Below are 15,055 nucleotides of genomic sequence, written 5' to 3' on the forward strand. Positions count from 1 at the left end.
TGTTAGCGTCAGAGGGCTAAAAATCGACATGGCTAAGTACCGGCTTGATAAAAGCTTTTTTCTTTTTGTCCTGAGTTTTGAACCCATTTTCATGTGACAATCTCTTTCCAGGCTGTATACCTAAATGCTCTGTTGATCTATCCGGGCTTTCAGCATTTTTTATTGTCTAAGCACTGTGCTTTGCCTTTTGTCTCCTACCATAAATAGGAAGACCTTTTGAGCAGGATTTCTGCTGTATGCAGCAAGCCAGATGCGCGCAGTAATTTAACCCACAGAAATTACAACCCCCTCGTTACGCCAAATTAGAAAGAGCTCCTCTGAGCGGCAGTGCTATGCTCGGCTGTGGGCTCTGGAGCCTCTGCTGCATTCCCCACGTACTGCAGCTCGGGCTGCTGCTGCACCACAGGGCACGCTGCCAGCACGCTCCGTGGGCTCTGCTGACAACCGGGGGAGAATGGGGGGCACATAAGGAGCCTTGGGGGGCTGCAGGCAGCTTGGAGCCGCTGAGTCAGTAAGGCTAATGGCTTGAAGCCACAGCTCAGGGGCACTTGGGCACTGAAGCCTGGGTGTCGGAGCGGGTCAGAGCCAGGCACCAAGGCTGTGCTGAGGGAGGTGCGCAGCCTGCCCTCGCCTTGGTGTGACTCCTCGTGCCAGGCTACAGCCATTCTGTCCCTTGGTGAAGGACCAGGGCATAAGCCGTGCTCTGCCACCGCCGTGCTCGGGGCAGGCATGGAGCCGAGGCCCCCATCGCGCCCCCGGGGGCCTGGGCCTGGGCCTAGGCCTTAGGCCTAGGCCCCCTCCCGTTGCCATGGTAACGCTCTCCCCCATCGCCCCCACGACGCCATCGCTTCCGGGCGCTGCGCTGAGGGGCGGGGCGCGCCTCGCATCTTCCAATAGAAGAAGGGGAGGGCGGGGCGATCCGAAAAAAGGGTGCTGCGATTGGCTGAGGAGCGGAGGCCGGAGCCGTGTTTTGGCGGCTGGAAGGGGGGAGGGCTGAGGGAGGTGCCGCGGGTTGGTCGGGGCGTTGCCAGGGGGACGGTGGCGCATGCGCAGAGCTGCGCGGGGCTGGCGGCCTGGTAGGGGGGCGGTGGCGGCCGTTGTGGGGGGGGGGGTCCCGGACCGGGGCTGAACCGGGGGGAACCGGGGGGAGCGTCCCGGCCCCTCACGACCCCTCCTGGCCCCTCCTGCGGGACAGAGCGGGGGCCGCTTCCCCCCTTCCTGCTCCCTCCCCACAGCGCGGGGGCCCCATAACCCGCCCAGGGCCCGCCCCAGGCCCGTCGGCGGGAGCCGGAGCCGGAGCCGGAGCCGGGAGGGGCTCGGCCGGGGCCTGCCCAGGGCCTGCCCCTCGTCAGCGCCTCAGCCGGCCCGTGGGGTCCTCAGGAGGTCGGTCCGAGGCCTGTGACCCCGGAGTTAAAGCGACGCCTCGTTGCGTTACGGTGAAGTGCTGCGTTTCGTTAAAACTTGGAGTAACTTTCTTTCTTTTTTCTTCAGAACGCTCCGGGGTTTTCCTTTCCTCCATGAAACGCGGTCATGGCAGAGCCGGAGTATGTGCTTTGCAAGTGGAGGGAGCGTTTGTGGCCAGCGAAGGTAAAGTGGGTGCACGGATAAGGAAAGGTTTTGTGGATTTAGCTTAGAAGCGAGGGGAACGGTAACAGAAAACGTGAGCTTCTGAGCAGCTGCGAATTGCTGCTGCTTTGTATGTAAACCGAGATAAAGGTGGCAATTGTGCTGATACGACTACCCAGTTGGTGTTAATCGCTTAAGTGAACAACCCAAATGATAGACATAGTTGTAGGTAGTTGTCTGGAAGCAATTGCTCCAAGTAAACACGTGTATATGTTCTTAAAAAAAAAATGCCTTAACCTGTAGGAAAGCTGATACTGCAGCCAGGTGCCACGCAAAGTTAGTCTGTTCTGTGCTGTTTGTCCTAAAAATATCTTGAAGTCTGACCTGTCCTACAGACTGGGTTGAGAATTTTTAATGTGTGCTTTTCTTTTTTAATGTAGGTTTTGTGCAAAAGTGGAGACGCTGGAAAATCATCTATCGCTAATGCAGAGGAGACTTCTTTGGAAGTTGAAATATGTGGCTTAAAAGAAAAGTAAAGTATCTCTGTTGCTGTGTTGTGTTTGCACTCTTAGACTTTGTAAGGAAGAAAAATAATCCCGTTATGGGAAGGTGTGTGGGATGAGTCACTGACTCACAGAACGATTAGGTGACTAACCCACTGCTGCTTAGATAGCTGCCTATATACTTGTCTCACGGAGCACCTACAAACAGCACGCTGTTAGCTCAAGGTTTCTTTCTTTATTTTTTTAATTTCTGCTAAAATGTTATGGGGCTGTGGGGGGAAACTACAAGTTTATTGCCAGATGAGGGTGTTGCCATGCTGTTAGTAATGGCTCCTGTTGTGACAGTTTCAATCAACTTTGTTGTATTTTCAGGGTTAGTGTGAACTCTGCAGATACAGTTCCACTGAATGAAGAGCGTATAGAAGATATCGCCTCTAACTTAGGTGAGGATATCTTGAAACGCTTCCTGCCTTGTGTATTGCCTGAATACAAAATAACGCCCACAACTTCAACCTGGTGGATGGTCGATACTTGTGTTTCCTGAGGTGTTCTTTTGCATTTCTTTTCCCCTCTCCCCTTTCAATCCATAAAGCTTGAAAACGGACCAAATATTATCAGGGCTAATTTGATTCTTCCCTTGCGTTGCACATTGGAAGAAATTATGAAAAAAAATTGTGTATTTGCATCATATTTTTTTTAAAGCTATTAGTAGCTTGCCCATTGTGTGTGCTTTATACTTTGCCTCAAAAATCTTGAAGTCTTAGACAAAAGAAACTGTAAACACATTTTTAATGTATTGTATTCAAATAAAGGTTATTGTATTGCATATTCTTTGACAGGTGAAAAGACGGATTCTAGTGAAGTTGTGGACGAACTGAAATATCGCTGTGCTCTTAGAACTGCTCTGGATTTTTTGAGAGAAAATGCATCAGCCAGACAAGTGCCACAGCTGAAAGAGGGAGTGAGTACTCAGTTATCTCAGGCAAACAATAGGGGATCTCTCTCATCTACCCCCTTACGGAGCTGTCGGTCACTCCTTCACCGTAAAGAAAAGTTGGAGGCTGAGACTCCCAAGAAGAAAATAGGGAGAAAAAATAGCCCCAACCTAAAGACTGATATAGGAAAACAAAAACAAAAACATTCTGTTCTTTTGGAGAAAAGGGCAAATGAAAATGGAACAAAACCTTCAAAATGTAGTGCTGGGGACTTGTGTAATACATCATACTCAAATGGTCAAAATCACACAACGCCAGAATCAAAATCACTATCAAGACAGAAAAAAGCCAAGTCCAGTTTGTCAACAAAGTCCCAAACAAAAAACAAACTTGTGCTTAAGCCAAAGGAAGAAAAAAGTAAGCAAGGACAAAAAAGGCCAGGTGCAGGATCACCTGTGCAACTTCCAAATAACCTCCCCAAAATTCAGGCACAGCCTCTTGCTGAGGACACTTCTCTGTCTGTGACCTGCAAGTCTTACACAGGGACAAATGTCAGAAGCAGGACAAACACTAGGCGTCAACCTAAAAGGGTGTTACTGGATTTAACTTGTAAAAGTGCCTCTGACTTGAAGAAGAACATCAGAAATGAGAGCAAGAATCTAGTAAAGCAACTGGGTGGGGGAAAAGAAAGAGTGAGTTCGAAACAACTAAAAGGAAAACAAGAGACCAGCGTGCCCGTGTCCTCGTACAGGAAAAAGAAATGCAGAAATGGCTCTGAGCCTTCAGCCAAGCCCTCTCACCGTGGAAAGCTTTCTGGTGGTTTTGTTTCCCAGCCTGAAGAGGAGGGAAGCAAGGATGCTCCACGTGTGCTTACGAGTAAAGTAAAGGAGTTCCAGCTGTCTGACTTCAACGAAGATGAAGGTGAGCATGTTGCTTAGGGCAGGAAAAACTTCATTCCTTTTGATTCTTGAGCGCTGTTTTTCATCTTTTTGAGAATGTCGTCGTGGTTTTTGGGAGTGTGCTGAACTCTGGGTTTCTGTTAGGTGGTCTCCTGAGCTCTTGTTAGAGGGCAATGTGAATCACTGTGTTTTTTTACACTTGTGTATTTCACCTGGTCTGAAAGTGATACCTGCTGACTTAGCTAATCACTGTGCTGTGTTTCTGAATGCTGATGTTTGTTGCTGTCGGCAGGACTGGAATCTTCTGACCTGTCTTCAAAGTTAACTTTCACGGAGAATCTCTCTCATGTCTCAGCTCTGGTAGATGAAGATGAGGAGGAGGATGAAGAACTCCCTAGTATTCTATCTCATCAAGGTGAGGCATGAGTTTGTCTACTTGAAACTTAATCAGTCAAGCTTTGTGTGCCCTTTTAGAACGTGCAGTTCTGCCTTGCTGACTGAGTTATAGCAATTCCTGTTAATGAAACTTAATGTTTTCAGAAAATGAATCCAAATTTGTTCAGGCTTGGATTAAAATGCCTTTCTTAGGTGCCCCAGAAAGGCTTTCAGGAACAGAATAAATTGCAACACATTGTGAAACTGGGTCTGAAACTTCAAAGTTCTTATATTCAGAACTGCCTGTGCTGTGTTTGGGCTGGGATGAGGTGTTGAGGGCGTGCGGTTGAGGGGTTGTCACTTTGGTTGAAATCTGTAAAAGCACTGAAGCAGAACTCATTAAATATCAACTGCATGAAAGGAGGCTAACAAGATGAGGTGAGTTAACTGTCTTGTCTGTGTTTTCGTTTAAGAAAAGAAATTCTATTTTCTCATTGTAGAGCCACAATCAATTGAGGAAGGGATTTTGGTCTGGTGCAAATGGCAAAGGTATCCTTATTGGCCAGCAGTGGTAAGTAAGAACAGCTCGCTGCTTTATCTGAGAGTGATTATTGCCAGATAAAAACAAGGATAATAACAGAAGTAAACTTATGTATGATAAAAGTACATCAAAATAACGAAATGTGTCCAGTTCACATTTTAATATTGGAGCAGAGGTTTGCTGCTTAGCTTTTATAGCCTGTGTCATCCATTGGTGTGGTTGCATCCTGCTCTTAAAAAAAAGTGAGAAAGAGATGGGTCCTTGCACAGTAACAAAAATGCTCCATTTGGGTACTTCGCTCTTCTTGCCACTTTATTTTTCATATTTATGTAAGTTGCTTTAAGTGTGGGGTGAGCTCGTTAACACTGAAAATGTTCATGCTTTGTAAGGGTGTTAGAGCTCTAAGATGCTGATGAAACTTTATCCTTTTAACAGGTAAGAAAAGTGAAGCGGAAACACCGAAAGGCAAACGTGCTGTTCATAGAAGGGAATGTAAATGACAAGAAAAAAGGGTAACTATGGATTCTGATAGGGTGCTGAACTCTGGGTTTGTTAGGCAGTCTCCTGAACTCTTTTCCTGTTACTGGGCAATTACAGTTTGTTAGAACTAACCTTGATCTCAAAGGAAGTGACCAAGCAAGGTGAGGATTTGCAGGTGTGGGCTACTTGTTTTTACCATGCTGCCAGTTGAGGCATGCTAACAGTTGGCAATTATGTGAGCAATAAAGTATAAAAGGCTGAGGACCTAGCTATTGTTTTTTCATGTTGGGGTAAGCTTCCTGCAGACATCAGTCTGCCTTTGCATTTGCTTTAAAATTTAAGAACTCCTCAGTTTTAGCTTGCTAGAAATCCAGAACTAGTAAAGCCTATTTACTGAGTTCCTTATGAAACCTGGTTTTCGGGAAGGTGTAGAATCACAATGAAGAAACAACTGCACAACCTAATTGCCTCTCTTCCCTGTCTTTTTCTCATCAAGCTTCTCAGTATCTCTTAGGAGTCTGAAGCACTTTGATTGCGAAGAAAAGCAGGACCTCATTGTAAGTGTCACCAGTAACATGCAATTACAAATGTATACAAACACTGGAAAAAGTATTTTTGTGCAGTGTGTAGCTTACCCTGCCAGAGGAGTGTTGCAGCTGACAGGTCTGTTTGCTCACTGTTCTCTGAGAGGTGCTCGTCTACTAAACAGAGTAATTAAATGTAACTTGTACTGCACAAAATGGAGAAGAATATGGGAAAGGGAGCCTCCTGATGCATTTCTCCTCCTTGATGAGGCCAAGGATGCTGCTAAGAACAGGTTTATGTGGAAGGTGGCCAGTTGCTTAGGACTCTTAACTGGATTTTCACTTGTGGGCTTTCTACGTACAACAAAGCCACTCTCATGGTGCATTAACAGTAATTACAGGAATTAAATTCAAGAGAATGCAGGAAACTGCAAGCATTTTCTTGATATGTTACCGTTAGCCATTTTTGCTTACTGGTCCTAGACCTAAAAGCTTCATAAGGCTATTCTTTTTTTGAACTGGAAATGGACATTGTTTTACAGGAGCAAGCCAAAGAAGAACATCGCCAGGAAATTGAGTGGTGTATTCAATTGATCTCTGACTATCGAATTAGAGTAGGTAAGGACATGGGTTGATGTCATCCATTCTGATGTAAATCACTGAAAAAACAATAATGCAAAGGCTGTCAGTTTTTGTTTTATAGGCTTAACTGATTAATAACCCTGTTCTGGGCTTTTTAGGTTGTCATTCTTTTACGGGATCCTTCTTGGAATATTTTGCTGATGATATCAGTAAGTGAATTCATGATGAGATTCTTCTGTATTCCTCTTAGAAGAGAAGTTTAGTTCTAATGCTTACTAATGTGTTATTAAGCATCAAACCTGGTAGGGTTTGATTAAAAATTAAAATAATTACATCCCAATATGCTGTAAGATTTTTAGTCCTACAACAAAAGTACCGATTGTTTAAAAAACAATTGAGTTATTTCAGATTGTAGCAAGTTTGTTTCAGAGATTGTGTCAGGTTCAATTCCTTTTTTTGTTGATGTTTTTTTCCCCTACTTGGTGGGGGAGAAAGGAAAACTACCAAAAAAAAAAGCTTATTTTGTGTATGTATGTATACAAGAAAGCCCTTTATTTTATATAAATGAGTGTGAATGATTGTGGCACTTTCTTTTTTCAGGTTATCCAGTTAGAAAGCAGTGTTACCAAGGTTTAGTCCAAATGACCTTTCCAAACATAGCAGAAGAAAATCTCGAAGAGTCTTTATTAGAAACTTCACCTCAGAAGCCTTCTAAGAAACTTCTTCCTGACAGAACAAGGGCTGCCAGAGATAAAGCAAATAAAAAGATAGTGGAGTTTATAGTGAAGACTAAGGGGGCAGAAGAGCATCTCTTGGCTATTTTGAAAAGCAGAAAACAGTCTCGGTGGATGAAGGAATTCCTGAATTCAAGTCAGTATGTGACCTGCGTTGAGACTTATTTAGAGGATGAAGAACAATTGGACCTAGTAGTAAACTACCTGAAGGAAGTATATCATGAAATAGACACTGAAAATCTCTGTCAAATAAATGGAGACAGAATAAAATTTATTTCAGATGTCCTGTTGCCTGAAGTAAGTAAACATTGAACACTGAGTAAAGTTGATGTTTAAATAACATGAGTTACGTGACTTGAGTTTACTGACTATTGAAAAACATGCTTGTATGTTGGAGAAAATTAATAAGTAAGGCCCAGTATTCACTGCACGTGTCCATTTGGTATCTACTGGGTTGTAGGGTGAGGTGCAGACCAGGGTAATTCCAAATGCTGTTTTTTTAAGCCACTAGCTTAAAAGTGGAAGCTTTACATGTTGCAATGTTTTTAAAGGCAAATGATTGTTTCTTGGTATATTTTCACTTATTTCTCTATAGATTTTTTTTTCCTTCTGACAAGTTAGCTGGGCTTTTCCTGGTGGTGGGATTGCTGGCAGGAAGGATAGTTTTACTTTTAGTTACAATTTTAGATACTTATTGCTTTAGATGGGAACTTTCCAGGGAAAGGTATTAGTAAGAATCTCTCTTCTGTAGAAACAAAATTGCTGTTAAGAGTATCTTATTTTGGTTACAAAAATAATCTCCTGGGCCTGCTAAAGGACAAGTTTGTATTATTTAACAGGTTTGGGTACACAATAAGCGGTTCCACCCAAGTTTCCAAAGTGATTAGGGAATCTCATTCCAAAAATGTGCTCATCTACTGAGACAGTTTCAAATCAGTGGGTGTAACTTTGTAATTTAGTTCTTGTTTTGCCAGTATAAATGAGCTAAATATTCTTTTATAGGCCATCATTTATGCGATTTCTGCTGTGGATGACATAGACTACAAAAAAGCAGAAGAGAAATATATAAAAGGACCATCTGTGAGCAAAAGGTATCTTCTTATTCTTAGCATTTTCTGAGCTTTCCTTACTAGCTTACTGTTTATAAGGAAAAGTGTGAGTGAGAGTTCAATAGCCTCCCTTCTGTAAGGCAAACTTACTGTAACTGTGTTACTGTAACTAAAAGCAGCAAAATTTTTAATACACTAAGATTGTTTTGCAGCAGAACTTTAATGTGTTTCTTTTCAGGGAGAGAGAGAAATTTGATGAAGAAATTCTGGAAAGAAAAAAGTTGAAGACAGAATTGGAATCTGCAGACAGCCTATAAAAAGGGTGGTACAAACTTTCACGCGTTGCACTGGCACTGTATATATTGGAGAAGTGATTATTTGTATTAAAATATCATTCTTGCTTTTTAAAATGCGTGTAGATATCTTTTAAAATGTGGTTGTTACAATGCTGCATTACTGTCAGATATGGTCGTATCAGTCCTTGCTGCCTCTTCTGTGTACTGGAGCTGTGCGCTGCTTCCCTTTGTCCTGCCGTGTTGAACTGCCTGCAAGAGGTGATGTGAACTGCAGTAATCCTGCAGATGTGCTGCCAATCTGTCCTCATCCAGCCGGTGCACTTACCATAGGATGTACAGGAACACAGCAAGTGTTTTGGAGAGCTGCTCCATGCAGCTCTTTAAGTCTTGTGTGAATTACTGACCGAATATCTGACAAAGGAAGGGCTATTGTCCCCGGAAGAATATGTACTGATAAGTTATGTAGCCTTGTGTTATTGCCTGGTTACTTTGCTGCTACCTGAATATGCACAGGTTTTCTGCCCAAAAGTGTTTTGGACAGTTTTTTTTCTTTGTCTTAAAGGTGTGGGAAATAAAATTGGTACCTACTCATGCAATCCAATTTACAATGGCTTTGTTGCTGATGGAACGACTGCAGCATTCAGTGGAAAAGGAATCCAGTGTTTGAAAAGAAAAAGCCTTTGCAAAAGCCTTTGCTTTTCCATTTTTAAAAGTGAATCTCTTTTGAATGCTGTTTTAAAAGTGTTTTATTCTCAGTGGTTTTTCAGGAACGCTTAACTGTTTTCATCTGATTTAAATACCAAGTTTAATCTGGCGTTGTTAACTCCCTCAGCTTGTGCTGAAATTCTGACAGACCTGTAGCGTAATCGATAACTGTTTAGTGATGGAAGCTCAGTGATCATTATTTTTGTGTATTACAGTCAAAAGGTGATACACTTGTCCAGTAAAAAAAAAAAAAAGTGGTTTGAAATTAAAGGGGGGGATTTAAATGTGAAATTGGATAGTGATATATATATTCTGGCCATAGTAATTACCTGAGTATATTTTAATTGCTTTTAATTACATGGTACTCTTGCAATCCTTGTGTTTGCATAGCAAAGTGACATTCACAAGTACCGGAATCATGTAATAAATATTGAGATGGGCTTCATTTCAGTTTTCATTAGAACTTGTGATAGGGGATAATGCATCTCTTGTATTTGTGATAGCTCAATGCAGTTATGGAATTACCTCCAGAGGTGATATCTGCGAGTGGAGGTGTCTTGTCATGTACAGCTGCTTCAGGCTGCATGAGCTTCTTCCCCAGAAAAACAAATGCTGCTGCAAATACACATCCTGCAGGCGCTGTTGGTGGGGGTTCAAAGAAATCAAACTGTCCTCAGGTTCCTTCTTTATAACATTCCCCAAGTACTGCTAAGATTCTTTTTCAAACCGCTGCACAGGAATAAACTTCTGCCCTTCTTGCCTTTACCTGAATCTTCACTTTTCATACCATCTATCGCAATCTTAGCTGGATGTTTAAAATGAGAACTCGTCTGTGTCAAATAAAATTGCATTCTTCTGAAGGACAGCTAGGAGTGTACATAGAGTTTAAGCACTTTAAAATGTTTACATCTTTAAGAACACTTTTAACATCTTGGCATTGCTTACACTATAAATACTCATAGATTGAGACCAAATTCACTCTTGCAATGTACGGTGTTATGTGGTCTTAACTAACAGTGGTGGAATAAAGAAGTAAATCCTCAGTAGTTTCCTATTACTCTTGCTTGAATGTGTTCATTTGTTTCAAACTGCTTTTAAGCTGGGGTGGTAAGTGCACGCAGGCTTCTACTTGAAACTACAGGGTAGGTGAAGATAGTTTTTGAGTATCAGATTTACTGAAACCTGGTGCTACAGTTATCAGTTTCATGTTATAGAATAAAGTAAATTTACTTTTTTTTCTGGTATTGTGCTTTAAATAAAGCATTCACATTATCCCTGCCAAGGACAGGATCCTCGTTAAGAGTCTTGGTGTAGTGGAGGTGGTTTCCTTCACCTGAACTGCAGCTGTGATACCTGCAACTGCTCTGGTTTTCCTTCCCTTGAACTGTAGCTGTTTAACACTCACTGTGCTGATTCCAGCAGATCTGTGGTGTTCACGAGGAGGAAGCTTTGGCGTGCGATGCGTTTACCAAACCCCGAACCTCTGCGATTGCAGCCGCAGGGACTTGGAGGCTGCCTGGGGCAAGGCTCTCCTGCTCCTCCTGCTCACGGGGGTGGCTTTGGGGAAAGAAAAACCTGTTTTCGTGTCTGCTTGGCTAACCCTCAGCTTTCCTCCGGCAGTACGAACGCGGAGAAAGCAAAACACGAAATTCTACCCCAAAAAGAGGCGAGCTGCCGAAACCCGGGATCGAACCAGGGACCTTTAGATCTTCAGTCTAACGCTCTCCCAACTGAGCTATTTCGGCTGCTGGCAACGCCGTCCCCCCCGCCCCCCCCCAGGTACCGTGAGGGAGGGGGGGTCCCGGGGGTGTGGGGGGGTCCCGGTTCGGCCGGTACCGGCCCCCCCCCTGCCCCCCCCACACCCCTCCCGCCCCCCCTCACCCCCGGGACCCCCCCCTCAGGGGGTGCCCACAGGAGCCCGCGCGGCGGCGGCGGCGGCATTGCGGTCTCTGTGGCGCAATCGGTTAGCGCGTTCGGCTGTTAACCGAAAGGTTGGTGGTTCGAGCCCACCCAGGGACGCCCCCGATCTTTAATTAATTCATTTTATTTATTTATTCTTTTTTTTTTTTTTTTTTTGGCCTTCCGCCTAACGTTTTACCCCTGCCGCCCGCGGAACCTCGCCGCCTCGCTCCCGGTTTCCCGGCCGGCTCCGTGAGGCGCGGACCGGGCTGAGGCCGGAGGCTTTACCGGGTGGCACCGCGCGCCCAGAGGTTGCCTCAAGGGCTGCGGGCGAGATGGCGGCGCTGGGCCGTGAGTGGGGCCGGGAACGGGAACGGGGCCGGGACCGGGACCGGGACCCGGCCCTCTGAGGGGACACCGGGACCGGGAGGGGGAACCGGGGCCGGGTGGAGGCCGCTGGGGCCTTCGGTTGGGCCCTGACCGGGCTGGGGGGGGGCTCCGAAGCTGGGGTTGGGGGCTTCGGGACCGGGCCTGTGAGGGCTCCCGGGCTCCCGGAGCCGTTTCCCGAGGTTGGGCCTTTCCCCGTTACCCGGCCTGGCCCGGGGTTGATTTTTCCTGTGCTTTCCTTGCAGGTCTCGGCCTCGCTCGGTGCGGTGTGCTGGCCCTGAGGTGAGGGCTGGGGCTGGGAGCAGGGGGTCAGGGCAGGGAGCCCCCAGTGTCCCCCCCCTCATCGCGGCTGGGGGGACCCGGGGGCTGTGGTAGCAAGGGGCAGAGAGCTGGGAGCTGAAATTGGGCCCTTTTGGGCTCTTTTCATGGTTTGGATCAAAGCACTCAATCAGGGGCCACTCAGCTTCCTGGGGGTGTTTGTCCCTGCAGGGCCGAGGTGGGGGTGGCAGGGGACGCATGGGGAGGCTTTGTGGCTCTGTGGCACCGAGGTTCAGCGTTTATTTATTTTTATTTTTATTTATTTTTACAGGCCCAGCGCGGTGACATCTGTTCACGCCCAGCTGCTCCATCAGACACCGGCAGCTGACCATGCTGACAGGTAACGCCGTGCTTCAAGGCAGGTTCCTCAGCTGTGTCCTTTCTCCCTCAGCTGTGAAGGGAAGAAATGTTGATTGCCATGGCTCCCCCTGCATGTGCTTCAAAGTCTTTTCCTCACCTCACCCTTAAGGCCCAGGATTAGCTGGCAGGCTGAGAGTCCTGGAGAGGAACCTGCCAGACACCCTCTGTAATTTCGGTAGGGTGAACAAAAGGACCTCTTCCTGATCCACGTGTCCACAGCAGGGGGAAAAGAACTGCTATAAACAGCCTGCAGTGGTAGCAGAGGGTTTGGGATTGTCCGTAAGCAATGCCCCATGGATTCTTTACGGGATGACAGCTCCTTGAGTGTATTTATTGTATTCTAGAGCAACGCTTAATAATCAGACTGACACTACTGCGCTGTTTGCTTTTAGTTCTCTCCAAGTCCAGCAAAAGAGCTCAGCTGTTGTCCAGAGAAAGTCCTACGTCCCCTCTAGCAGGGGGGAGTATGTTGTCGCCAAACTCGATGACCTGATCAACTGGGCACGAAGGGTGAGTCGCTGAAACTCTGGTGCTTGCTAAGGAGAAATGGTATCAAGTGCTGCGAGGTGCTGGTTGGAAATGGCTTTGTGCCATCTGCTGAGGGTAAAAATAGGTTCCGAATTCTTCAGGCTCCGCAGGAAGAATAGTCAGGTTTCTTGGCCAGAGGTTGACATTTGGGGAGTTGTGTCAGTGTGGGAGAGAAGCGCTCAGAGGGTGCTGCAAAGTGGTGTGGGCTGCCTGTCTGACCAGAGCTGGCTGTTGTTAATAGGCAAAAGGCACCTTCTGGTTCTGTGCAGTCCTTGTGATGAGTCCTCTGCTCTGTGCAGAGGAGAAGCTGTGGTTTTGCTCTCCTGTTTAACGGTGAACACTGCTTTCATTTATGATGCTTTAATTAAACAAACCTTAAAACCTTTCTCATGTTGTTTCCTTCTCTGTCCAATCAACCCTGAAAGTCCTTCACTCTGTGAGTCACCCACACAGGGTTTCACCTCCTGCTTTCAGCGTTCCCCTCCCGTAACCCAGGTCTCTCCTGCTCCAGAGCTCCTTGTGGCCGATGACGTTTGGCTTGGCGTGCTGCGCCGTGGAGATGATGCACATGGCAGCTCCTCGCTACGACATGGACCGCTTCGGGGTGGTTTTCCGCGCCAGCCCCCGCCAAGCTGATGTCATGATCGTGGCGGGCACCCTGACAAATAAAATGGCTCCGGCTCTGCGAAAGGTACGGACGCTGGCGGGTGCCTCAAGCGCAGCTGCACGCAGGTGGGAAGGGGTCTGAAATGTCTGTGCTCTGCAGGTCTACGACCAGATGCCAGAGCCTCGCTACGTGGTCTCCATGGGGAGGTAAGTGCCAGGCCGTCCCTGTTGTCCCCCCGCTTTGGTGAGGGAATTCAGGTGTCTCTGCATGTGTGGGGAGATGACGGAGGGGAACCCAACCCTTGTTTGTATTTCCAACCCTTTAAATTTTATAAAGAGGACCAAGAGGCTTTGTTATTAAAATAAAGATTCCCTCTTGATTAGGAGGAGGAGAGTAACTGCTGTCAGGTCACTGTGAGCTGCGGAGTCTTTCCAGTGAAAGATTCTTTTTTGTTTCTTGCAGCCGTCAGAGTCTGGGGACTTGTGTGCTTCCAGAATCTCAGAATTCACATTTAGACTAAAGCTTTCAAAGTGCTTCTGCTGTGCAGCATAAAATATGAGGTCTGTGGAGCTCTGGCTCCAGGAAGCTGTGGTGTTGGCTTAGTGGAACTGACTTCTTCACCTGGTGAAGGTCGAGGTCAGATGTTTTGCAAGGGTGCAGAGGGGACAAGATGAGTTCTGGAAACACTTGCTGTAGATGTGGCAAAAAAGGGGGTTTGCAGTGTGGGGAAGGACCCTCTGAATATCTGTTTGTTTTGTAAGAGCCATGAAAATGGTTCAGTTTGGTTTGATTCAGCTTGAAAGGTGGCCGTGAGCACAGGCTCTGCCTCCCAGCCAGGGCTCACAACGAGGACACAGCTCCTGCGTTCAGTGGCCACGGTACAAACCTTGGCATTCAATTACTGTAAAATCTATAACTGTCAGTGGGCCTCTTGCCTCACAGCAGCTTGGACGCCAGGTTAATGTTTTCCTTTGCCTCCTGCTAATGTTTCACCATGCGTTTAACGAAGCCTTGATGTCTCTTGCAGCTGTGCCAACGGTGGGGGTTACTACCACTACTCCTACTCAGTGGTGAGGGGGTGTGACCGCATTGTGCCAGTGGACATCTACGTGCCAGGTAGGAAAGGCAGCCTCTGTGTGTGCCACAGCACTAACTCAGAGCAGGAGTGAAGTTAATTTTAGTTTGAGCAATAGGTCTGAAAATCAGTGGGAGAATGTGAGCCATCTGCCTGTGCAGGTGGGGATTTGGGGTGCAAGGCAGGACCTGCTGGGCAGTGGGAGCTAACAGACCATCGCATCAGTTTCTTTAAAACTGCATTCCTCTTGCTTCTGTGAACTCTGCAGCCTGTGACAGACACAAAGCCAGAGAGAAATCACAGCCTGCTTTGGGGCAAAACCTGTAGCTTTGTTGATCCTCCCGGTGACTACATTTCAGTACAGCTGGCAGCCCCACGGGCTTCCTTTTTCCCTCAGGTTGCCCACCTACGGCAGAAGCTTTGCTGTATGGAATCCTGCAGCTTCAGAAGAAAATCAAACGAGAGAAGAAGATTCAGATCTGGTACAGGAAATAGCCTCTTATTTATGACCTACCCACTTACTGCCCACCGGGGGCACCTGCTTGCTTTCTTACGCACAAAACAACAAGTATTGTCACAAGCCTTCCAATAAACCAATACGTGGTTAAGATGTTGTTTTGTCTTTAATGTATCACTTATCTAAAGTGCATTCATTTGTTTAAAAGCTGAATTACAAAAAGCAGTTCTCTGAG

General features: G+C 46.4%; 2 protein-coding genes and 2 non-coding genes across 5 annotated transcripts; 3 read left to right on the plus strand and 1 right to left on the minus strand.

Annotated features, from left to right (window-relative positions):
- The first annotated feature begins 1,030 nt into the window (after positions 1 to 1,030).
- PWWP3A (PWWP domain containing 3A, DNA repair factor) lies at positions 1,031 to 9,163 on the plus strand. 2 transcript variants are annotated; one of them, XM_032203483.1, is made up of 14 exons: positions 1,031 to 1,076; positions 1,492 to 1,587; positions 2,007 to 2,098; positions 2,442 to 2,512; positions 2,909 to 3,925; positions 4,196 to 4,318; positions 4,779 to 4,849; positions 5,255 to 5,331; positions 5,796 to 5,856; positions 6,366 to 6,441; positions 6,564 to 6,614; positions 7,006 to 7,436; positions 8,142 to 8,230; positions 8,427 to 9,163. In XM_032203483.1, the coding sequence occupies exons 2-14, from the start codon at positions 1,531 to 1,533 to the stop codon at positions 8,503 to 8,505; spliced, it is 2,295 nt and encodes a 764-aa protein (XP_032059374.1). In that variant the 5' UTR covers positions 1,031 to 1,076; positions 1,492 to 1,530; the 3' UTR covers positions 8,506 to 9,163. The 2 variants fall into 2 exon arrangements, with proteins under 2 accessions (XP_032059374.1, XP_032059375.1); XM_032203484.1 differs by lacking the exon at positions 1,031 to 1,076 and adding an exon at positions 1,366 to 1,383.
- A 1,698-nt stretch (positions 9,164 to 10,861) lies between these two features.
- Positions 10,862 to 10,934, minus strand: TRNAF-GAA. Its single transcript has one exon. It is a non-coding gene; the product is annotated as a tRNA-Phe (tRNA).
- Positions 10,935 to 11,134: 200 nt separating this feature from the next.
- Positions 11,135 to 11,208, plus strand: TRNAN-GUU. Its single transcript has one exon. It is a non-coding gene; the product is annotated as a tRNA-Asn (tRNA).
- Positions 11,209 to 11,367: 159 nt separating this feature from the next.
- Positions 11,368 to 14,973, plus strand: NDUFS7 (NADH:ubiquinone oxidoreductase core subunit S7). Its single transcript, XM_032203604.1, has 8 exons — positions 11,368 to 11,439; positions 11,721 to 11,757; positions 12,065 to 12,133; positions 12,546 to 12,663; positions 13,193 to 13,372; positions 13,448 to 13,494; positions 14,316 to 14,404; positions 14,761 to 14,973. Exons 1-8 carry the CDS (start codon positions 11,424 to 11,426, stop codon positions 14,856 to 14,858), a joined length of 654 nt encoding a protein of 217 aa, XP_032059495.1. The 5' UTR covers positions 11,368 to 11,423; the 3' UTR covers positions 14,859 to 14,973.
- The last annotated feature ends 82 nt before the right edge of the window (positions 14,974 to 15,055 follow it).

This window comes from Aythya fuligula, chromosome 26 (assembly GCF_009819795.1).
Source record: "Aythya fuligula isolate bAytFul2 chromosome 26, bAytFul2.pri, whole genome shotgun sequence".
In the NCBI taxonomy this organism is placed as follows: domain Eukaryota; kingdom Metazoa; phylum Chordata; class Aves; order Anseriformes; family Anatidae; genus Aythya; species Aythya fuligula.

What these genes read in the sequence shown, in the direction of transcription:
- PWWP3A (XM_032203483.1), top strand. Translation starts at nt 1,531, where the DNA reads ATGGCAGAGCCGGAGTATGTGCTTTGCAAGTGGAGGGAGCGTTTGTGG. An exon ending in GTAAATGACAAGAAAAAAGG is followed by an intron (nt 5,332 to 5,795) that starts GTAACTATGGAT and finishes TTTCTCATCAAG; the next exon opens with CTTCTCAGTATCTCTTAGGA. An exon ending in TGACTATCGAATTAGAGTAG is followed by an intron (nt 6,442 to 6,563) that starts GTAAGGACATGG and finishes TGGGCTTTTTAG; the next exon opens with GTTGTCATTCTTTTACGGGA.
- NDUFS7 (XM_032203604.1), top strand. An exon ending in GCAGCTGACCATGCTGACAG is followed by an intron (nt 12,134 to 12,545) that starts GTAACGCCGTGC and finishes GTTTGCTTTTAG; the next exon opens with TTCTCTCCAAGTCCAGCAAA. An exon ending in AGTGGACATCTACGTGCCAG is followed by an intron (nt 14,405 to 14,760) that starts GTAGGAAAGGCA and finishes TTTTTCCCTCAG; the next exon opens with GTTGCCCACCTACGGCAGAA.